The sequence below is a fragment of the Leptonychotes weddellii genome, chromosome 1, assembly GCF_054177405.1.
Source record: "Leptonychotes weddellii isolate Sample4059 chromosome 1, ASM5417740v2, whole genome shotgun sequence".
Taxonomy (NCBI): Eukaryota; Metazoa; Chordata; class Mammalia; order Carnivora; family Phocidae; genus Leptonychotes; species Leptonychotes weddellii.
This window is the reverse complement of record NC_138369.1, coordinates 7,222,342-7,244,835: the sequence shown is the minus strand read 5'-3', so window position 1 is coordinate 7,244,835 and position 22,494 is coordinate 7,222,342. Positions and strand designations below refer to the sequence as shown.

General features: G+C 56.2%; 3 protein-coding genes across 4 annotated transcripts in view; 2 read left to right on the top strand and 1 right to left on the bottom strand.

Annotated features, from left to right (window-relative positions):
• WDR83 (WD repeat domain 83) overlaps positions 1-1,442 on the bottom strand; it is a 4,076-nt gene extending 2,634 nt beyond the window's left edge. The window contains exons 1-5 of the mRNA XM_006730540.3: positions 1,124-1,442; positions 926-1,046; positions 738-843; positions 226-274; positions 25-151 (exon numbers count right to left, since the gene is read on the bottom strand). Of these exons, the coding sequence (XP_006730603.1) occupies positions 25-151; positions 226-274; positions 738-843; positions 926-1,046; positions 1,124-1,226 (506 nt within the window). The 5' untranslated portion in view covers positions 1,227-1,442. The remainder of the gene's footprint in view (positions 1-24; positions 152-225; positions 275-737; positions 844-925; positions 1,047-1,123) is intronic.
• Positions 1,443-1,523: 81 nt separating this feature from the next.
• WDR83OS (WD repeat domain 83 opposite strand) lies at positions 1,524-2,986 on the top strand. Its single transcript, XM_006730537.3, has 4 exons — positions 1,524-1,663; positions 1,781-1,886; positions 2,417-2,514; positions 2,606-2,986. Exons 1-4 carry the CDS (start codon positions 1,614-1,616, stop codon positions 2,670-2,672), a joined length of 321 nt encoding a protein of 106 aa, XP_006730600.1. The 5' UTR covers positions 1,524-1,613; the 3' UTR covers positions 2,673-2,986.
• Positions 2,987-4,010: 1,024 nt separating this feature from the next.
• Positions 4,011-19,119, top strand: MAN2B1 (mannosidase alpha class 2B member 1). Of its 2 annotated transcripts, none has more exons than XM_081813193.1 (24): positions 4,011-4,252; positions 4,972-5,074; positions 5,248-5,421; positions 5,787-5,980; positions 6,675-6,807; positions 7,050-7,195; positions 7,834-7,950; positions 10,524-10,606; positions 10,690-10,810; positions 10,891-10,969; positions 11,159-11,268; positions 11,548-11,655; positions 11,970-12,086; positions 13,348-13,521; positions 14,617-14,714; positions 14,798-14,915; positions 16,098-16,216; positions 16,307-16,408; positions 16,583-16,670; positions 16,852-16,932; positions 17,351-17,578; positions 18,105-18,257; positions 18,345-18,447; positions 18,920-19,119. In XM_081813193.1, the coding sequence occupies exons 1-24, from the start codon at positions 4,088-4,090 to the stop codon at positions 19,027-19,029; spliced, it is 3,024 nt and encodes a 1,007-aa protein (XP_081669319.1). In that variant the 5' UTR covers positions 4,011-4,087; the 3' UTR covers positions 19,030-19,119. The 2 variants fall into 2 exon arrangements, with proteins under 2 accessions (XP_081669319.1, XP_081669318.1); XM_081813192.1 differs by having other exon boundaries at positions 10,521-10,606.
• Positions 19,120-22,494: the final 3,375 nt, after the last annotated feature.

Below are 22,494 nucleotides of genomic sequence, written 5' to 3'. Positions count from 1 at the left end.
GGGTGAAGTCCTGGCTCCACTCACCCTGCCAGGACCTCATGGTCTGACACCTTCACACTGGATATGCCATCCCTGGCTTCGTCCAGCCTCTGCACTGGCTCAGGCCTCCGCGATCGGCAGTCCCAGCAGCGTATGCTGGAATCGATAGAGCCTGTAAGGGCCAACATGAAGGTGAGGTCGGGTTTGGGCCACAGGGGCAGTACCCTGCCTAGGCTCCAGACTCACCAGACAGGATGACTGTGGCCTCTTCATTAAACTGGACCGTGTTCACTTTCTGAGAAACAGGGATTGCCACTCAGAGGAGGCTGGACTTTGGAGGACTGGGATAAAGGCAGGGTTCCGGATGCAGGTTAAAGCAAGGGCAAAGGAGGGGCGCCTGGGTGGCTCATTCGGTTAAGTGTCTGCCTTCAGCTCAGGTCATGATCCCAGAGTTCTGGGATCGGGCCCCACACAGGGATCCCTGCTATGCGGGAAGCCTGTTTCTCCCTCTCCCTCTGCCCCCCCCTTCTGCTCTCTCTCTCTCTCTAATAAATAAATAAAACCTTAAAAAAAAAAAAGTAAAGGCTAGAGATAGAGGAGGTGAAAGGTTTTGGGAAAACTGCATGCTGGGCCATGGGGAAAGGAGCCTTGCTCTGTAATGGGTAGGGGTGGAAGGGTTTCCTGTCACCACCTACACGATAATGTGGGTCCTCTCCTCCACCCACGCTCTAATGAGGCCTCTTTTTGTTTGTACTCACCCCCGCGTGGCCCCGGAATTTGCGAACGACCTGCCCCGATGCCACATCCCACAGCACCACCGCCTTGTCCCCGCCGCCGGAACACAGACTGCTGTTGTCAAAGGAGCTGGAGGGCAGAGGAGGGAAGATCAGTGCTGACCTCAGATCCCAATCTCTGCACCTGTATCTCGGCCTGGCCCCCGGCTCACCCGGCCGCGTCCAGCACCTCGTAGCCGTGGCCACTGTACGTCCGCAGTAGCGTCCCTCGCAACGGATTCCACAGCTTCAGGGTCTTGTCGCTGCCGCACGTCAAACAGTAATTGCCATCCACTGGGGAACACCAGGAAGGGGTTATAGGGCTTCGGACCTCAGAAGATAGGAGGACCCGGAATGAAGAGGGAGCTCACCATTAAATCGTACAGCTCGCACTGCCCCCTGCCCGCAGTCCAGCGTCTTCACCCGTTTTTGCGGCAGCTCCGGGCCCCGTGGTTTCGGCTCAGGGAAAGCCATTTGCTTCGGGACCCCTTCCTTGCCGCCTGACACCGGTTTGCACAGAGGATTCCGAACCCTCGGAACCCACGCTTGGATGTAACCGTATTGTCTTCCGTAGTCTACTTCCTATTACTCACTTCCGGTTCAAATGTTCGGCTTTTTTCGGGACAGTGCGGGGAATATTGAAACCTGATTCCAGCTTCTAGGTTTCTTTCCCCACTTCTTGTTTTCAAGGAACATTTTTGGTCTCTTCTAATTCTCTGTCCCTTGGCTGGGAGGAGTCCTGGCCCCCGCCGCTGGGAACGGAAGTTCGAAGCCTGTGGGTGCTACTCTAAAAGCCACCCTCCGTTTCCGCGCCGGAAGCTGCAACTCCCGTAGCGGAAGAGGCACGACCTCCGACCTGCCATGTCCACTAACAATATGTCGGACCCACGAAGGCCGAACAAAGTGCTGAGGTGAGGACCCCAACGTCACGGGGACAGGGCTCGGGTTGTGGGGCGAGGCCCAGGGAAGCGCTTGTCCATTTCGGGGGGCGGGACTTTGAGCGCCTCTGACCCTTGAGCCTGTCGCAGGTACAAGCCCCCGCCGAGCGAGTGTAACCCGGCCTTGGACGACCCGACGCCGGACTACATGAACCTCCTCGGCATGATCTTCAGCATGTGCGGTCTCATGCTCAAGGTGGGAGGTGCTGAGTTTCCTTTGGCGTAGCTCCGCCTGATAGCGAAGCCGGTGGGGGGAGCCGATTCGGAATGAAGCGGGGCTGACGCTGAGGGGGCGGGGCGTGGGCCTGGCCGGGGGCGGGGCTGCGGTGTTGCCGGGCGGAGAAAGCCAGAGCCAGGAGGGAGGCCAGGGGTCAGGGTGAGTACATGGGAGGTCGGTCTGAAGGTGGGGCCAGGTTTTAAAGTAATTTGGAGGGGACTCGTGGAGAAAGGATGGGGTTCTTAGCATCACGAGCTATGTCAAAGGCCAGTCTTCTTAGGCCTGAGAGTATGTGGTGCGGACAGAGACGCAGGCCAAGAGAGTAGGACGAGAAACTGGGTACCTGGAATAGGCTAGGGGGAATGGGACTGAGGGATTCTTGGGGATAAGGCCCAAGCTGCGTCGGGTGGAATCAGTGGGTTGGAACCCGTGCCTGGGAATGCCCCTATGGGGGTTCATTGGTGTGCCTGTCACTGACCGAATACCCCCATCCACCTGCCTTTCCCCAGCTGAAGTGGTGCGCTTGGGTGGCTGTCTACTGCTCCTTCATCAGCTTTGCCAACTCCCGGAGCTCTGAGGACACTAAACAGATGATGAGTAGCTTCATGTGAGTCTAGGTCTAGAGAAGGAGGACTCCTAAGTGGGAGAGGGGAACCCAAGCCTACCCATCCTGGCCTTACACTTCTCTCCTGTCTCAGGCTGTCCATCTCTGCCGTGGTGATGTCATATCTGCAGAACCCTCAGCCCATGACGCCCCCCTGGTGAAGTCAGCCTAGGACTACTCTGTACACCTTCCCCCAGGCCTGGCCCCTGGCTGTTCAGCCTCTGCCCTCAGCTGGTGTCCTGGGCTTCCCTGAATGAGGTAGTCTCAGGACTCAAGCTGGATGGAGGGAACCTGACCCATTACCTGGGATTCCACTTCTGCTGGGCAGAGGGGAATACCCTAGGCCTACCCCTCCTGCCTGCCTTCCCCACCCTGCCTGCTGCTGGGGGAGATGCTGTCCATGTTTCTACGTGTATCCACTCGTTTTTTTGTTGAAACCAGTTAATTATTAATAAAGTTTTGCATTCTGGCTGTTCTTTGGGACCTCTCTCCTGGGCATTGCCGGTGCTCTTCCTGTTGGGGGAAGGGCTCCAGATCCTCCACTCAGGCCTTTGTTGGGGCTTTAGCCTGGAGCCTTCTGGTCGTTCACTTGCTTATTTCACAAGCCTTGTGACTTAAGTCAGTTGCCAGAGGCAGGACAGTGATCCCTGTCTTCTGGCAACTCAGCAGATGGGTTCTGCTGACCTGAGGAATGTGGGTTTTCATTTTCTTTTTTTCTTTTTTTGAAGATTTTATTTATTTATTTGACACAGAGAGAGAGAACACAAGTAGGCAGAACAACAGGCAGAGGGAGAGGGAGAAGCAGGCTCCCCGAGGAGCAGGGAGCCTGATGCGGGGCTCGATCCCAGGACGCTGGGATCATGACCTGAGCCGAAGGCAGCCGCTTAACCGACTGAGCCACCCAGGCGCCCCGGGTTTTCATTTTCTTATCAGACAAATCGGGTAGTATCAGTGAGCTGGATGGACTAATTGGGATTGGGAAAAGCATGAAAGACTGAGTCCTCCCCCACCTGTCACTCCTCACCTGAGTCCCATGGGTATTTCTTCCAATCAGGCTGGATACCTCCCATCCTCAGTACCCCAAGGGCAGTTCCTCTGTGCTTAATCCTCATAGGACAGAACAGGACCACCATCAACCCCTGCTCCTAGCAAACTAGGTCCCTCCAAGACCCTAGCCCTGAAGATCAATGGAACATCCTAGGATCCCACGCACACACTCCCACCTCCTAAGCAAACTACACCCGGAGGAAAGTCTGAAGCCTCTGCGTCCACGGGGACAAAGGGACACTCCGAGGACACTCGGAGACGGTGAGACACTAACGGCTCCCCTGGTTAAACCAGCACCCGAGGGTGGGACATGCCCAACGCCTCCGTATACTCCCCAGGGGCTAGCCAGAGCTGAGGCCTCAGGCCAGTGACACGCCCGGCAGCACCCTAGCCCCGCCCCCGCCAGCAACCATTGGCCAGGTCGGGTTCTGGGGGCGGGGCGTTTGCCCGGCCACTCCGGGCCCGGGAAGTCCCTGGTGGCGGCTGCGGTGGCTGTGGCGGCGGCGGCGGCGGCGGCAGCTGCGGAGCCATGGTCGCCGACGCGCGGCCTTCGGGGGTCCGCGCTGGCGGTGGCGGCCGGGGCGCGTCAGGGCCCACGACGAGCTCCCGCGCGCTGCAGCCACCGCTCCCGCCTCTCTCCTTCCTCTTTTTGTTGTTGGTGGCGGCGCCCGGCGCTCGGGCCGCGGGATACGAGGTGAGCGTGGCCCGGGAGCGGAAATGTACACAAGCTGGAGCGAAGCCCCGAGTAGGGTCCGGAGGTGTGGGTGGGTTTGTTCTGTGGGTGCGTAGTGAATGGTTGTTAATATGACAGTGTGGCCTGAAGGCATGCTTTGCGTCGTTGAAAGATCTGGCCGTGAGAGTCTGAGCATTGGGCTCTCTGTACCTGCCTCCTTCCTTCTGTGGGTCGGCTTGCCTGGACTTTGCATGCACTTAACTGTGTGATTGGACATATGTGTGTATGTGGGAGCCGGGGGGGGGGCGGATTGCTTGAGAGCTGGGACTCTGGAGTCAGCCTGCCTGGAGTTCCAGTCTGGCTCCCTGACTTTCTGGCTGTGTGACTTGGGGCAAGTCACTTAACCACTCTGATCCCCAGTGCTCTCATCTGAAAATGAGATACTGCCCCCCAAGCCCCAGGGTGGCTGCTTCCTATTTGCAAACGCCTAATAATCATTTGCTACTACTATTACTGGTAACCCAGGGTGTGAGTGAGAGCTGCCCTGAGGAGTTGTGTCAAGTGGGGGTTGTATTTGTATGCCCAGCTCTGTGGGTGTCCTCCCTAGAAGGACCTGGCCCCATTTCTCTGAGTCACTCACCTCTAGATCAAAACTTATCTTGTGTCCCCAGCCCCACCCCAGCCTGCTTCTTAACCTCGGTGTAACTGACAGGATGTGTGTATTTGGGGTCCCTGTGCAGACATGCCCATTGGTGCATCCGGACATGCTCAACGTGCACCTGGTGGCCCACACGCATGACGATGTGGGCTGGCTCAAGACTGTGGATCAGTACTTTTATGGCAGTGAGTAGAGCATGGAGACTTCCCCGTGGGGCCCCCTTGCCCCTTTGAGCCCTTCAGATCCTTTCTGGGTCCTGGACATTGGGAGGGAGGACATTGTCCAGTTTGAGCTCCTGTGTCTAAGAATGCCCCCCTTGGCTCATTTGTCCCTGACTGCCTGACCCCTGTGCCCACAGTCCAGAATGACGTCCAGCATGCGGGGGTGCAGTACATCCTAGACTCAGTCATCTCTTCCCTGCTGATGGAGCCCACCCGCCGATTCATCTATGTGGAGATTGCCTTCTTCTCCCGTTGGTGGCACCAGCAGACAAATGCAACACAGGAAGTTGTGCGGGACCTGGTGCGCCAGGGTGAGCCTGCCCGAAGGAAGTGCAAAGAGGAAGCCCAGCTCAGCTCTGTTTCTGACCCTCCTCCAGCTTCTGAGATTTTATCATGTCCTGTGCAGCCTGTATGTGCATGTGGCTCTGCCTGCCTGGAATTTCCCTTTATTTGTAGAACTCCTATGCATCCTACAGGGCCCCACCTCCAGGGGATCCTCAGGGAAGCCTGCCATGCAGGGGGCCCTCTGTTCCATGTCTGGCTACACTGGCTTGGGAGTGACTCCTCTTCTTCCTCCAGGCCTAGGTTTGCAGGCAGGCCTTCTTATCCCCTTCATTGCCACCCCTGGCCCCAGTCCTGGCCCTGACAATCCACCCAGACTGCCCTTCCCGCACAGGACGCCTGGAGTTTGCCAATGGTGGCTGGGTGATGAACGATGAGGCAGCCACCCACTACGGAGCCATCATAGACCAGATGACGCTTGGATTGCGCTTTCTGGAAAACACATTTGGCAAAGATGGGCGCCCCCGTGTGGCCTGGCACATTGACCCCTTTGGTCACTCTCGGGAGCAGGCCTCGCTGTTCGCACAGGTGATCTACCAACCTCACTCCTAGCTCTGACTCCTCCCTTGGCCACTCAAGCCCCACCCTTCCCTGCAAGCTCACCTGGCCCAGGCCCTGTCCCCTGGTCCCTTGAGGCCCTGCCTCTTGGGTGAGCTATGAATCCCATTACTGCCTGCCCACCCCCCACCCCCCCCACCCCCCGCCGCCACCCTCCAGCCTTTCTGCTCTGCCTCCGCCCAGGATGTGACCCCACTCCAGCTGGCTCCTCCCGGGCCCCACACCTGCCCCTCACTGTAGCCCTGGCCCCACCCCATTTGCTATGATCCCGGTTCATCTCCAAAGCCAGGTGGCAGGTGGAGGCCTGCCCAGCTTTTCAACCGGCTTCACAACCTTTGCCATGATGGCGTCCCCTTTCCACTCTCTGATCCCTTCCATTCTCAGGCTGCTTAAGGGGGATTTGAATCAGGCCCCTTTCCAAGCTGGGGAAGGTGGAAGTCTGATCTAGCATTGCACCCGCACCTCCCAGCCCTCCCGCAGTGTCATCTGACCCTTCCCCAAGCTTCAAAATGAGCTGGAGCCCTTCCTTGTTTCAGACCTGCTTCTTCTAACTGTGCTCTGACTGCCCCTCCCACGCTGAGGGGACTGGCGGGTGGTGGGGAGAGGACTGGTCACCCACTGCTCCTGCCCTCTGATCCCGGTCCTCATCCCTCCCCACCTCCAGATGGGCTTTGATGGCTTCTTCTTCGGGCGTCTGGATTATCAAGATAAGGGGGTGCGGAAGAAGAAGCAAGAGATGGAGCAGGTTTGGCGGGCTAGCGCCAGCCTGGAGCCCCCAGTAGCCGACCTCTTTACCAGTAAGGGCGTGTGGGCTGGGGTCAGGGCTGGCCCCAGGGGCATGGGACCTGGGACCATGCTCAGAGGGCCTTGGGTTTGCTTTTATACTCTGTTGTCCTGAAACTCTTAATAATTTACAAACAAGGACCCAGCACTTGCACTTTGCACTGGGCCCTGCAAATTCTGAGGTCCCTCCTGGTGGGGTGTGGCAGGCTTTGACCCCCGGGCAGGTCTGGGACGCTGAGCCTGGTGTGGCATGCAGGTGTGCTCCCCAATATTTACAACCCACCGGAGAAACTGTGCTGGGACACGCTGTGTGCTGACAAGCCCTTTGTGGAGGACCCACGCAGCCCCGAGTACAATGCCAAGGAGTTGGTCGATTACTTCCTGCAGTTGGCCACTGCCCAGGTAACCCTACTGTGCAGAGCCCGTGAGACTCGTGTTCATAATGCACTGGGCCCTCTCCATGGCACAGGCATTCCCTAACACCTCCTCATCACCCTCGGAGGAAGGTAGCATTCCATTCACCATCGCCAGGCTCCCCTCCCAGATTTGTGTTCATTTCTGATTAGAAGACTGCAGACAACCTTTGCTGCCCCAAACGCTCACCAAAGGCATGAGACAGCATGGTGCAGTGCCTCAGTGCCCTCATCTGGGCCCACGAGTACTCAACAGTGTGAGGCTATTTTTACATGTGTCCCTACGCTCCCACAGGACCCACTTCCACTGCCCCCTCCACTCCTCTACGTGCACCCACACTTGTTTTTTAAAGATTGATTTATTATTTTTAAAGATTTTATTTATTTATTTGAGAGGGAGAGAGAGTGAGTGCACACAAGCAGGGGTGGAGGGGCAGAGGGAGAGGGAGAAGCAGACTCCCCGTAGGACCCTGAGATCATGACCTGGGCCGAAGGCAGACGCTTAACGACTGAGCCACCCAGGCGCTCCAGCACCTGCACTCTTGACCACATATATACCACGACACAGCTGTACGCAGGGATGGCCCAGGACACCCTGGCCTGAGGAATTCTCCATTCCACCTGCAGGGCCAGAACTACCGCACCAACCACACCATAATGACCATGGGCTCAGACTTCCAGTATGAGAATGCCAACATGTGGTTCAAGAACCTTGACCGGCTCATCGAGCTGGTCAACGCTCAGGTAAGTGTGCCAACTCGTGTGCATGAATGTGCTTGGATCCCTGGCCCTTGGGTCATATGCATCGCAGTGGGTGCTCTCTTAGTTTTTTATTGCTACTATAACAAATGACCAACAAATATAGCGGCTGAAAACAACAGAAATATATTATCTTACAGTTTTGTAGGCCAGAAGTCGGACACAATTCCGACTTGCGTTGGGTTAAAAATTGGGTTTGGGTTAAAAATCAAGATGTCAGCAGGGCTGGGTTCCTTTTGGAAGCTCTTGGCGAAAGTGTCCAACTTCTAGAGGCCTCCTGCGTTCCTTGACTCATGGTCCCGCATCTTGCAAGCCAGCCACGCAGCCGCTCTCTGCCCTTGCGTCTCTCATCACATCTCTTTCTTACTCTCACTCGCTCTTTCCTCTTCTACTTTTTTAAAAAAATTATTTATTTGGGGCGCCTGGGTGGCTCAGTTGGTTAAGCGACTGCCTTCGGCTCAGGTCATGATCCCGGAGTCCCGGGATCGAGTCCCGCATCGGGCTCCCTGCTTAGCAGGGAGTCCGCTTCTCCCTCTGACCGCCCCCCTCATGTGCTCTCTCTCTCTCAAATAAATGAATAAATAAAAAAAATCTTTTAAAAAAATTATTTATTTGGAGAGAGAGAGTGTGTGTGCTAGTGCAAGGCAGGGAGGGGCAGAGGGAGAGGGAGAGAGAGAATCTCAAGCAGACTCTACGCTAAGCGTAGAGCCAGACACGGGGCTTGATCTCAAACCGCTGAGATCATGACCTGAGCCGAAATAAGGGTTGGACTCTTAACTGACTGAGCCACCCAGGTGCCCCCACCTTCCTCTTTTAAAGACCCGTGATGACACTGGGCCCTACAGATCATCTAGGATAATCTATTCTAAGGTCAGCTTATCAGCAACCTGAACTCCATTTGCAGCCTTAATTTCCCTTTACCATGTAACCTAACAGGTTCTGGGAATCAGGACTCAGACATCCTTGGGCCTCTCACATCTGAAATGTCCTTCCCATCAGTTCCATCCTCAGAGCTGTCTATTGGCAGTCTCCATGTCCTCAGCTTCCACTTGCTCCCAGCACCACTGTTTCACCCAAAACACCAAAAGACATTTCCCAGGGCTCCCCATGACCCCGAGGAGCCCTGGACACCTTGATCACTTTCTTCTGTAAATATCATGGTCCTGAGCTGCCATAGGTTTCCTCCTGCCCCGGACCGCTCCTCTGCCCACTGCATTCTATTGGAAATAGAGTCTCTTACTTCAAATCCCTAGCTTGCCACTTAGTGGCTCTGTGACCCTGAGAAATCTTAAGCGCTCTGCCTTAGTTTTCTTATCTAGAAAATGGGCATAATGGTGGCTCCCACCTGATAAGGCTGTTAGGGTTTAATGAGTTCGTTTACACAGATCAGTAGAACAGGGCCAGGTAAATAACCAGTATTATGGTGGTTGCTTATTACTGTTATTTGGGGCTGAACACCTGCTTCTCCTTTAACACGCAAGCTGCAATGTTTCCTCCTCCAGGAAGACTTCACCAAACACAGGTGGAGCTCCTGCCCTTTCCTCTGTGTACACACAGTCCCCACAAATACCTGTGAGGCCACAGCCAGGCTGATTATAACGGACTATCTGTTCAGTATCTCTCCTCCACTTGGCTGTGGGTTCCAGGAGAGTGGGGCTGGCCTCTGCTTCTAGATTGTGTCTGAAATCGAGCATATTGAAGAAGCAAGTGATTGTTTACTGAGCAAATCCTGTGTGTGTGTGTGTGTGTGTGTAACTATGTATGTGACTGTGTATGCAGGGGTAGACATGTGGATGCACATAAAGGTGTGTAGTCCCATTTACTTCCCTTCATGCACTCAAGTGTTTAGTGAGCACCTACTGTGTACTGGGCACTGGGTTCACAACACAAGCAGAACAAACATCTTTTTCTTCACAGAGGAGGTCACCTTCTTGGTCCTCCACTTCAGTTGAAAGTGAACCTCCATTCATTCTAACAGTGGTGTCATTGAGCAATAACCTGACAGTCCTGAGAAATGATCACTCCTGCCCTATAATGTCATACTTAGTTTTTCCACACACACAAAAAAATTTTTAAGATTTTATTTCTTTCTTTATTTAGAGAGGGGAGACGAGCGGGGGAGGAACAGAGGGAGAGGGAGAATCTCAAGCAGACTCCCTCCTGAACACAGAGCCTTAGGCAGGGCCTATCTCACCACCCTGAGATCATGACCTGAGCCCAAATCAAGAGTCCCACGCTTAACCAACTGAGCCACCCAGGCGCCCCCACAAAAAATTTTTAATGATAAAATTGGAATTAAAAAAAAAAGTTTAGTAAAAATTTCAGGTTTATTCTCGCATCCGTGAAATTCTTTCCATGCTGGTAATGTTGAGTTGCTGCCAAAATTCAGCCTCACACTGGGCCATTGGTTTGCACTCAAAATGTGTACTACAAGAATCCGAACCCACCGCATGCATGAAGGTGCGCACATGTGTGTGAGGATGTGTGTGCACAGCTGGGGACCCCCTGGGAAGGTGCCGGCTCCCGAGGGCTCACACATGGACACCTCCCCCCAGCAGCAGGCCAACGGGAGCCGCGTCAATGTTCTCTACTCCACTCCCGCCTGTTACCTCTGGGAGCTGAACAAGGCCAACCTCACCTGGTATTTGGGGGGACATGGGAGCTTGGGGGGGTTGGCCTGCCCTTTGGGTCATGACCCGGCCCTCAATGCCTCTGCCGCTGCAGGTCCGTAAAACAGGATGACTTCTTTCCCTACGCCGACGGCCCCCACAAGTTCTGGACCGGCTACTTTTCCAGCCGGCCGGCCCTCAAACGCTATGAGCGCCTCAGCTACAACTTTCTGCAGGTGAGTGGGCACTGGGCTCAAGGGGGCGCCCAGGGGTCCCAAAAGGTGCGGGGCCCCAACACACCTCCTCTGTTCCCCAGGTGTGCAACCAGCTGGAGGCACTGGCGGGTCCGGCAGCCAACGTGGGACCCTATGGCTCAGGAGACAGTGCACCCCTCAGTAGGTGTTGAGACGATGAGGGGACGGGAGTGTGTCTGAAGCTGGCCACACCGACCCTCGGCCACCCCATCGAGTCCCCTCATAAAACTCCTCGGGACCCTGCCCTCCCACACGTGATCTTTCCCGTGTCCTTGGGGTCTGGACTGAGAGTCCTGCAGAGACCCCAGCCGGTTCACCGTCTGCCTGCAGATGAGGCGATGGCGGTGCTCCAGCATCACGACGCGGTCAGCGGCACGTCCCGGCAGCACGTGGCCAATGACTACGCGCGCCAGCTAGCGGCAGGCTGGGGGCCCTGCGAGGTGCGCGGGGTGGAGCCAGGGAGGGGGCGGGGCCGGGAAGAGGCGGGTGTAGAATGAAAGGGCGGACACCGGAAGAGGCGTGGCCAAGGACAGTGGGGTGGAGTCTAGGTATGCCTGCATGGGGCGGGGCCTGGGGTGAGAGGCGGAGACAGGATGGGGCGGGGCCTAGGAGCGCTCGTGGGCGGGGACAGGCAAGGGGCGGGGTCCGGGAGGAGACACGGAGGAGACCTGGGTGGGCCTCCAGAGCTGACCCATGGACTTTTACGCTCCCTCCCACAGGTTCTCCTGAGCAATGCGCTCGCGCGGCTCAGCGGCTCCAAGGAGGACTTCATGTACTGCCGCAACCTCAACATCAGTGTCTGTCCGCTCAGCCAGACAGCCAAGAGCGTGAGCCGGGCTCGGGCTGGAGGGGCGGGGCCGGGAAGCAGGTGGGTGGGACAGCACTGGAAACTGAGGACAGCGGGGGCGGGGCCCGGGGGAGGCGGGGCTCGGACTGAAGGGCTCTTGAGGTACCTGCCGGTGTGAAATTGGTCGGGAGGATCGGTCTGCGGAGCGATCACTTGGGGGGCAGTGAAGCTGGGGTGGAAGAGACCAAAGCACCCCATGGGGGCTTGGATCACCCAAGGACGTTGCCGCATGTGGTGGGTGGGTTTCAAGAAGGCCTGCTGCGACCCATGACCGATCTGGCCCTCCCACACCAGTTCCAAGTGACCATTTATAACCCCTTGGGGCGGAAAGTGGATTGGATGGTGCGGCTGCCAGTCAGCGACCACATTTTCGACGTGAGGGACCCGAATGGCACAATTGTGCCCAGCGATGTAAGCCCTTTCAACAAATATTTCTCCTATGAGTACCACCCCCCATGATTACCTCCTGCCTTGGACACCTCCTCCTGGGGATTTCTACCCCCACCTCACCCCACCCCACGGACACATCTCCCTCCATGGATAACTCCTCCCATGGGCACCTCCCTCTCTCGGGTAACTCATGCATATCTCCCCCTCCATCAATACCTTGGGCCTAGTACTTTTTCTTTTTCTTCCCCTTAACATCGTACCCCCTTGGAAACATGCGCTCCCCCTTACCCCCCTGTCTTGCCTCTCGGACAATCTCTCCCTTTTTAATGTCTCCTCATGAATTTTTTAAAAAATATTTTATTGGGCGCCTGGGTGGCTCAGTTGGTTAAGCGACTGCCTTCAGCTCAGGTCATGATCCCAGGGTCCTGGGATCGAGTCCCGCATCGGGCTCCCTGCTCTGCGGGAGGCCTGCTTCTCCCTCTCCCACTCCCCCTGCTTGTGTTCCCACTCTCGCTGTGTCTCTCTCTGTCAAATAAATAAATAAAATCTTAAAAAAAAATAAAAAATAAAAAAATATATTTTATTTTGGGGCACCTGGGTGGCTCAGTCGTTAAGCGTCTGCTTTCAGCTCAGGTCATGATCTTGGGGTCCTGGGATGGAGCCCCGCATTGGGCTCCCTGCTCAGCGAGAAGCTTGCTTCTCCCTCTCCCACTGCTTGTGTTCCCTGTCTCCCTGTGTCTCTCTCTGTCAAATAAATAAATAAAATCTTTAAAAATATATTTTATTTTTTAAAAGATTAATATTTTTTAAAAGATTTTATTTTTTTAAGTAATCTCCACATCCAATGTGGGGCTCCAATTTACAACACCGAGATTGAGTGGCATGCTCTACCAACTGATCCATCCAGGCATCCCGAATTTTCTTTTTTTCTTTTTTTTTTTGCTTTATTTCCCTTGTTCTAGAAGGCCTCTACCTATGAATCTTTTCCTCCCCCCAAACCTGCCTTTCCCTCATTCCCCTGCTTCAGGGATTTCCTTCCCCATTTCTTCCCTCACTTCCCCTTCTCCCACAGTCTCTGCACCCCCTAAATGTCCCCCCCCTTTATGAATCTTCTCTGCGATCTTTAACTCAGAATTTGACACTCCATCCTCCCTGGCCAACACCTATATTTCTTCTCCCCATCTGGGGCTCATTCTTCTGGAGTTTGACCCATCCCTTTATGTACAGCTCAGTATTTATACTCATAGCCTCTTGACTCAATTTCCCTCCTCCATTACCCAAGGTGGTGAGACTTCCTAGCTCAGACAGTTCGGACCTGCTTTTCTCGGCCTCAGTGCCTGCCCTGGGCTTCAGCGTCTACTCCGTAACTCAGGTGCCCGGCCGGAGCCCCCATGCCCACAACCGCCAGCCCAGATCCCAGAAGTCCTGGACCCATGGCTTGGCCATCCAAAATGAGGTGAGACTCCGTTCAGATGCCCTTCCCTTCCCCTGTGACAAATTTGAGGTGTCATGGTAAGCTGCATGGACTCTGGATCAGTGGGTCTTGGGTTCATGGTCTAGTCACCAGTCCCTCGTTATGTGTCCTCCAGTAAGTGACCACCTCCCTTTGAGCCTCAGTATCCATTCCTGGGACTGTGAGGACCCAGTGTAATCATGGATGACACTGGACAGATACGTAAGGGCTGACAGTGGTAGGGGTTTGCAAATTAAATGAGGCAGGGCAGAGATTTGAGGGAGGGAGCCACGTGGCCATGTAGGGGAAGAGGGATCCAGGCAGGCAGGGAGCTGCAGAAACAAGAGCCCTCAGGCAGAAGGGTGCTGAGTGTTCCAGGAACCCCCTGGGGCTCAAGGGACGGGTATTGGGTGACAGGTCAGACTCTGCAAGACTTGAGGGCCTAAGGGAAAGACTTTGCCTTTTACTTCGAAGGAGCCACGTCAGGAGCAAGGTTGCATTAAGACTGTAATGGGCCCTAGCACTTTTGCCTTTGTGGGGCCCTTTTTCCATTAGAAAAAAAAAAAGTTAAAAATTGTATTTAATGAGCAGGTGGCTGTAAAAAACGAGTATAATATATTCATTATTATTACATTTAAGTTTTCTTCTGATTCTAGAAGAAATCAAAATTTACATATTTCCATTGGCCCCTAAAAGTCTCCTGGGCCATGGCACTATGATTCCTTTGTCAAATGCGCAAGTCAGCCCTGGGCCCAAGCTGACTGGCTAGGATGGTATTTAGGGTGTCACTGGCGCCCTCTGGTGGCCGCGGGCGGGGGGGAACTGACTGGGGAAGCGAGCCTGGAAGGGGTCTGCCGCACTAGTCCTAGAAGGCCATGGAAATGGTGAGAAGTGGTCAGATTGAGGAGGAGGTGGAAGGTAGAGCTGTTAGGATTTGTTAATAGGGTCAGGTGTGAGGAGAGAGAGAGAGAGAGAGAGAGAGGAGCAGGAGGAGGGGAGGGTAGCTCCTGGGCTTTCTCCTGAGTCCCAGGAAGGATGAAGAAGCTGCCCTTGGCTGAGATGATGGTTATTAACCTGTGTCTGCCCTTTTCTACCCAGTACCTCCAGGCTAGGTTTGACCCTGACACGGGACTCTTAGTGGAGTTGGAGAACCTGGACCAGAACCTCCTGCTGCCTGTTCGCCAAGCCTTCTACTGGTGAGGGGGGGACCACCAGGCCAGGGAGGGGGTGTAAGTAGAGCTGGGGTCACTTACCTGACTCTCACCTGCCCCGGCCCCAGGTACAACGCCAGTGTAGGCGACAATCTAAGCACCCAGGTCTCGGGTGCCTACATCTTCAGACCCAACCGCCAGGAACCATTGATCGTGAGCCACTGGGCTCAAACGCACGTGGTGAAGGTCTGGGGCCTTGAATGATGAGTGGGTGTGGGGGAGGTGTGGAGCCTGGGAGGTGGTGAGCCATATGTGGGTAGGGGCGGGGGGTCGGGTTTATATCTCTATCAGATAAGAGGGCTAAGACCTGAGGGGAATATTGAGAATCTTCCCACAGGGCTGATATTCACAGCTGGTTGAGTAACAGTCATTCCGTGGGAGCAAGTACGAAGGCTTTCACATCTGCTATGGGTGTCAGGATTATACTTAGCTTTTGAAACTGGGGGTGGGGTGTTCCCTCTTGGCCCGTGAATGGGGAGAACCAGGTGTAGCTGCTTGAAGAGTTCACCAAGGATCTGTGGTAGGAGGGGATTCTATCTGAGGTGGATATTTGAGAGTTCACACTTGGATAGGGCTTGGGTGATTCTCACTTAGGATGGATATCTGAGGGTGCATCTGGCTGGGAACAGGGGCTCACCCTTGTGGGGTTTCTCGGGGCCTCTCATTGACATTTCCTCTTAGGGTAGGAGTGGGCCAGGTAATGGCAAGATTCACATTCAACATAATTCCCCTTGAGGTGAACTTCTGCATATGTGGGTCACTGCATTAGGATATAATTTTGCTGCAGTAACAGTTGCCAAAATTAATGGTAGACGTTTCTTTCCATCTAACAGAAAGTCTGGCTGGGCCATACAGGGCAGGTGGAGTGACTTCAGAGTCATCCAGGCCTCTTCTGTCTCATTGTTCTGCCCTCCTCAACATTCAGCTTCTACCTCATGGCCCAATATGGCTGCTTAAGCTCCAGCCGTCATATTTGCATTTGAGCCAGTGGGAGAGGGAAAGAGGCAAGGAACATTGTGTACGCCTCTTTGATCATTTTCCATTGAGCAAACCATGGTTACACAGCTACTGATAGCCTCAGGGAAGACTGGACAATATAGTCTTTATTCCAGGTAGCCACTTGCCAAGCTAGAATCCTGTTCTAAGGAGGGAAGATGGGGTAACGGCGGACAGCAAGCATATATGCTACACTTAAGAATTATGTGTTAACATCTGACATGGGAAGTGTGGGGGAGGTTCCCATGCTATGAGTGGAGTTGACCTGGATGTAGGCCTCTGTGAGGTTAATAGCAGGGGTGGGTATCCGCAGGGCTTGCCGGTGTGCAGGTGCAGGCTTAGACTTACCCCCCCGCCCCCATGTGCCCGCAGACACCCTTGGTGCAGGAGGTGCACCAGAACTTCTCAGCCTGGTGTTCTCAGGTGATTCGTCTGTACCCAGGACAGCGGCACCTGGAGCTGGAGTGGACAGTGGGACCAATACCTGTGGGGTGAGTAGCACCCACTGGGACTTGGGGGGTGGGGGCAAGGGCAGGGTGGGATAGGTGAAGCTCACAATCTTGCTATCCCCTCGGGTCCAGTGACGGCTGGGGGAAGGAGATCATCAGTCGCTTTGACACAGTGCTGGAGACAAAAGGACTGTTCTACACAGACAGCAATGGCCGGGAGATCCTGGAGAGGAGGTGGGGTGACTGGGGGCAGTAAAGAGTGGTCTGTGGTGTGTGGGGCCCAGGCTTGTGGGGGCATCTGCTGATCCTCTGAGTGTGGGAGGGAGGGGATGAAGGGGGAGTGAGGAATGGATAGACCGGGAAAGGGGAGCTGGACCCCAGGCCTGACCAAACCCTCCCCCTCCCCAGGCGGGATTATCGACCCACCTGGAAGCTGAACCAGACTGAGCCAGTGGCAGGCAATTACTATCCAGTCAACAGCCGCATTTACATCAGGGTAACAACTCCATCCTGCTCCCCATTTCTTAGCACCCCTCCACAGAGTGGGGGTCGCCATCATTCCTAGCATCTCTTGGTTGTCCTTGGTGGTCTCCACCATCCCCTGTGATACCTGTCTGGGGGCCATAGCTGGCTGGCTATGGGACCCCTCACTCTCCCCTCACCCCCCCAACGCCCAGGATGGCAAGATGCAGCTGACTGTGCTGACTGACCGCTCCCAGGGGGGCAGCAGCCTGAAGGATGGCTCCATGGAGCTCATGGTGAGTGGCCAGAGCCCTGTTTCAGCCTGTTCCCACCCTGGCCCCCTACTGGGCCTTGAAAGCCTGTTTCTGCTCCGTTCTCTGCTAGGCGCACCCCACTGCCTGTAGTCCCCACTAAGCTGAGACCTCCATTCCTATGTGGAAAGTTTACTCCAAGCTTTTGTTCAGTCCCTACCTAGCTCCCCATCTCCTCCAGGCCCTGACTTGCCCTATCCCGTTAGATCCTTCCCTCCCTCTGTCCTAGTCCCTTGCTAGGTTGGATCCCCACTTCTGCTGGCGGTCCCCTACTAGACCTTTCTCCGCATCCATTCTTCTCACTCTTTAGTTTCTCTTGAAATTTCCACAAGCCCTTACCCAAATTTCTGGCCCAGAAATCGGCCAGGGGGACTCCTCACCCTCTCCTGGCCACTCCCCACAGGTGCACCGAAGGCTTCTGAAAGACGATGGACGTGGAGTAGGGGAGCCGCTGCTGGAGGAGGGGTTGGGGCTGTGGGTGCGAGGGCGCCACCTCGTGCTGCTGGACAAGGCTCCGACCGCGGCCACCAGGCACCGGTTGCAGGCAGAGAAAGAGCTGCTGGCCCCGCAGGTGGTGCTGGCCCCCGGTGGCGGCGCCCCCTACCACCCGGGAGTCGCCCCGCGCAAGCAGGTGAGGGGCGTGGAGCCCCCAGGTGGAGAAGACCCCAGTGAACCACGGAGGGTTTTCTGGCCTTAGGCGGGACCCACTCCGCCCGCCCCTAACTCGTCCTGGGGAGGCCATAAGCTAGTCCCACCCCCTCAGCTCAGCCCCGTCGCCCGGCAGTCCCCGCTTGCTGAGTCCCATCCCGCCACGACTGGGTCTTAGCGCAGCCTCAGAGCTCTGCCCTCCGGCGGGCTCACGGCTCACTGGGCCCCACCCTCTCGCCTCCACTTCCCCACGCTCGGCCCCGCCCCTAGCCACGCCCCCTGAGCTTCAGCCCCGCCCTATCAGTGGGTCTCCGGCCAGATCAGGTCTGCCCCTTCCGGGCTCGGGCCCGCCCCCAGCCTGGCACCGCCCTTCCCTGGGTCTGTCCCATCCTCTCATTGGCTTAGCCCGACCCTTTCTAGCTGAGCCTCTTCCCTCCCTGACGAAGCCACGCCCCTTGTGTCCGAGCCCCGCCTCCTAACCGCGCCTCGGCCCCACCCCCTTCCTGCAGTTCTCAGGGCTCCGCCGGGAGCTGCCTCCCTCGGTGCATCTGCTCACACTGGCCCGCTGGGACAGGACAACGCTTCTCCTGCGCTTGGAGCACCAGTTCGCTGTAGGGGAGGGCTCTGGCAACCTGAGCTCCCCGGTGACCTTGGATTTGAGGGTGAGGAGGGCAGAAGTGGGAAGGAGACAAGGGAGAGGGGAAACCCTGCTTTGTCCCCACTCAGCCCGGCCCATCCACTGCCTACAGGACCTGTTCTCCGCCTTCACCATCACCTACCTGCAGGAGACCATGCTGGCGGCCAACCAGCTCCGGGCCAGCGCTTCCAGGCTCAAGTGGACGCCAGCCACGGGTGGGGGCCTGCCCGGGGAGTTGGGGGCTGGGGGCTGTGTGGGCGGTGTGGGAATGTTGGCCAGGACCGGGATAGAGCTCCAGCGTCTAGGGCGGTGTTCAGATCCAGGTTAGGGGGTTAAGGGTCTTAAGTGGGTCTAAGCAAACTAGCAGTGGGTCTTGAGGGTTTGAGATGGGATTCCCTGGGTATCTAGTTCTGGGGAGAGGGCTGTGCGCATCACTCCTGGGATTGGCATGATGGTCTTTAGATAGGGCTTGAGGGTGTGAGGGAGATGGCCCGACACTGGGGACAGATTGGGGGATCTGGGGATAGTATTCAGGGCCTGGGAGACAGTTTAAAACGGGTCTGGGAATAAGGCCCTGGGGATAGATTTGAGGGTATATGGCTGTGTGGAGGCCGAGGGGAAGGAGCAGGAGGAGGGGGTGAGGCAGAGGAAGTTGGCACCCCTCACTTCTCCTTTGCACCTCCCCAGGCCCCACAGCCCAGCCCTCTCCCTCCCGGCTGGACCCTGCCGCCATCACGCTGCAGCCCATGGAAATCCGCACCTTCCTGGCCTTGGTCCAGTGGAAAGAGCATGGCTAGACATGCTGGGGGCAGGCACACTCTCCCCCTCCTCCTGCTGCTGCTGCTGCCACCAACAAAAGCCATTAAAATGCCACTACCAAGACTTGGGCCAAGGTGTGACTGAGTGGGGCTTTGTTTTTTGTTTGTTTTTGGAGAGGGATTTCATTTATGGCCTAGAAAGGTCAGCAAACACTATTTGACTCTTGCCCTGAGGCCTTGCAGGGAGGTCACACCAGACTACACCGTCCACACCCCACTTCATCCACCACGGTCTTCCACTCCTCCTTCACTCCTTCGTCCACTCAGGCTGTGGTACAGCTGTCTCTAGAAGCTACCAAGAGTGGGCCTGCATGGGATATAGGCCCAGAGAACCAGATGTACCCTGGGGCCTTCCAGACCTGGCCTTGGGGGAGCCAGGCTCTGAAGGCAAGGAGTCTAGGGTCCTGGTGAAGGGGGTGGAACAGGAGCCAGGTTCCAAAGTGAGGCCTTGGACAGGTGGGCTAGAGCTGCTGGGCTCCCAGGAGACAGGCAGAGAGCCTGGCACGCCTGGTGTGCTCTGGGGTCTGTTATGGAGGAAGGACACTTTGGGAAGAAACTGGTGGTTTAGACTTGAAAGTGAGTGACTTCCCCTCCGGTCAGGACAGCCTTATGCAGGTGCCTTAAAGGTGCATGGAGGTCAGGGGGGCATCCCAGGCTGACCTGCAGCCCATGTTTGGACCTATGCACCCCTGATTGTCAGATGCACCTCCAGAAAAAATTTTTAAGTCCCTCTTGGGGTGGCAGGCATGAGCCTGGGCAACTAGAACCTCTGGGGAGGGCACCAGGGGCCTAAATCTCAGGCGAGTTGCCATTCTGTATGGAGTCTAATCACTGGATGCACCTCTCAGAAACTTTTTAAAGTTTCCCTCCAGGGCACCTGGGTGGCTCAGTCAAAGGGCTGCCTTCGGCTCGGGTCATGATCCCAGCGTCCTAGGATGGAGCCCCGTGTCAGGCTTCCTGCTCAGTGGGGAGTCTGCTTCTCCCTCTGTCCTTTCCCCTGCTTGTGCTCTCTCTTGCTCTCTCTCTCAAATAAATACAATTTTTTTTTTCCCCTTTCCCTCTGGAAGGGAAAGGCAGCAAAACCAGGCAGGTAGTCGGGATTGTGCCCCAGGGGCATCTGCTGCCCTGTGTAGGATCCGATCTTAGAAGGTGCCCAACAAATTTGCTTACAAGTATTCCTCTGGTGGCAGGGAAAAAACTGGCCAGGTAGTGCCCCCTAGGGATGACATCTTTGGCCTGGTAGTCCATGGGATCTCCTGAAAACATGTAAATCTTCCTCCAGAGGCAGGCACTGTCCTGGCTGGCCAAGGAGACTCATGAAAGTTGCCCTGGGTCCTCCTGCAGTCCCACATGGTGCCCGATTGTTCGATATACCCCTGTGAACCTCTGTAGCTGTTCTCTGGTGATGGAGACAAGCACAGGCTAGCTAGAGAGACTCGGCAGGGCGGGGTGTGCCCAGGGCCAGGCTGTGCTTCTGTGTGGGCCCTGGTATTGGACCCACCTGGTGGTGCCTCCTGAGAACGTATCCACATCCCCATCCAAAGGGAAGACACCGAATGGCCTGCGCTGGACAAGTAAACCCATGAAGGATGCCGTGGCCTCAGTTGTTTTCACTCTTGGGTCCCGGTTGTTGGGAGCATTTCCCGAAAAGTCTCTATGCCCTTTTCTGGAGGTCAGGACCACCCAGTGGCTGAATGCACTCCTCCTCCCCCTCTTCGTTCTATGTCTCCCTCTGGATGAGGCAAGCAGCCCTAGCCATCCAGGGAGGCCCAGGGAGAGTGTTCCAGGCCCAGCCGCGGTCACATGTAGGCCCTATTCATCACATATGCCACTGGAAAATGTTTCTAACTCCTCTACAGGAAGGCCACACCGGGGAGGGTGTCCTGGGCCCAGCAGCCTTCCTGTGCTGGGGGCGGGGGGAGGGGGGATGAGACTGAGCTGAGATGGCCAGGGAGGCCCATGGAGGGCCACTCTCAGATAGGGTCCAGTCACAGGGAGCACCTAGTGAAAATGTCTGAATTGTACTCTGGGAGCTGAGAGCAGCCCAGGCCACCCCGGGAGTTCCGTGGATGGTGCCCTGGGCCCATCAGGCTACTCCTCGGCCGCTGTGGGCCAAGGGTGAGACCCACGCAAAGTGGCACCTGGGGGTCCAGGTTCATCTAGGTCGCGCTTGTTGAACTGCGCCACCTGGCGGCTGTTTTAATGTCGTCCCCGGAGCTCGGCTGTGCGGGCCTGGAATGGGATCCAACTATCAAAAGCAAGGCTGAGTTCCAGGAGACTGGCTGCAATGTTGTCCTGGCTGCGACACACGCTGCCTCCGGATGGGCTCCCCTGAGATTGTCACTGCCATACAGAGGAGAGCGACATCCAGGAACTGCACGGATGGGCTGACACACGGCGGTCCCCTCCGCCCATGGGGACTCCCTTGAGATGTTGCAGGTAATGGGGTAGAGAGTCCGGTGGGGGGCGGAGGGGATCCTGGTGCCTGGTTTCTAGGTTCTCCCTCCAGAGGCCGGGATCATGGCCAGGAAAGCCTGGGAGCATTCCCCTCACTTGGCTGCAGTCCTGCATGGGGCAGGGTCGCGGGTGTGCATCCTGAAATTTCCCCTTCTGAAGAGGGGGCGGGGAGGCCCAGGGAGGGCACTCTGTGCCCAACTGCACTCCCAGTGGGGCCCGTTCTTGAACACTTCCCCCAAATCTTCAGATGTCTCCCTGCGGTGGCAGCGTCCATCCTGGGCCAAACAGTCATCCAGGGGTGGGCTCATTGGACCTGGTGGCCGTCTCCAGCGGGGACTTGGTAATCTGAATCACTTGCTGAAGGGGCTCCTGGGTGGCTCAGGTCATGATCCTGGGGTCCTGGGATTGAGCCCAGCCTCTGGCTCCCTGCTCAGTGGGGTGCCTGCTTCTCCCTCTCCCTCTGCCACTTCCCCTGCTTGTGCTCACTTGCCCTCTGTCAAATAAATAAATAAAATCTTAAAAAAAATTTTTTTTTTATCACTTGCTGGAAGTGTTTCCAAGGTAGGGGTGGGGCACTGGCTCTGGCCAGTCAGGAAGGTGTGACTAGGATGCCCTGGGGGTGTGGGCCTTCCAAAAAGTTTTCTAAGTCTCCCTCGGAAGGCTGAATCCTTTGAGGGCTGCGAGGGAGGCTTGAGGAGGTTGCTTCTGGCAGGCAGCTGTCCTCAGTGGGATTCCAGTCACTACCTATCCCTTCTGAAAATGTTTCCAGAGGAAAGGAAGGCCCCAAGTCAACTCCCTACACGAGGCGAAGAGCAGTCACGTGTGGGTTCACTGGATGCACCTCCTGAAAATTTTTCTAAGTCTCTCACCATGGTAACAAGCCCGCCAGACAGGGAGGCCAAGGGAGGGTGCCCAGATCCTGTCCACAGCCCAGATTGGGCCCAGTAGTTGGTAGAAGTGTTTTTGGGGTGCTCGGGTCCTCCATCC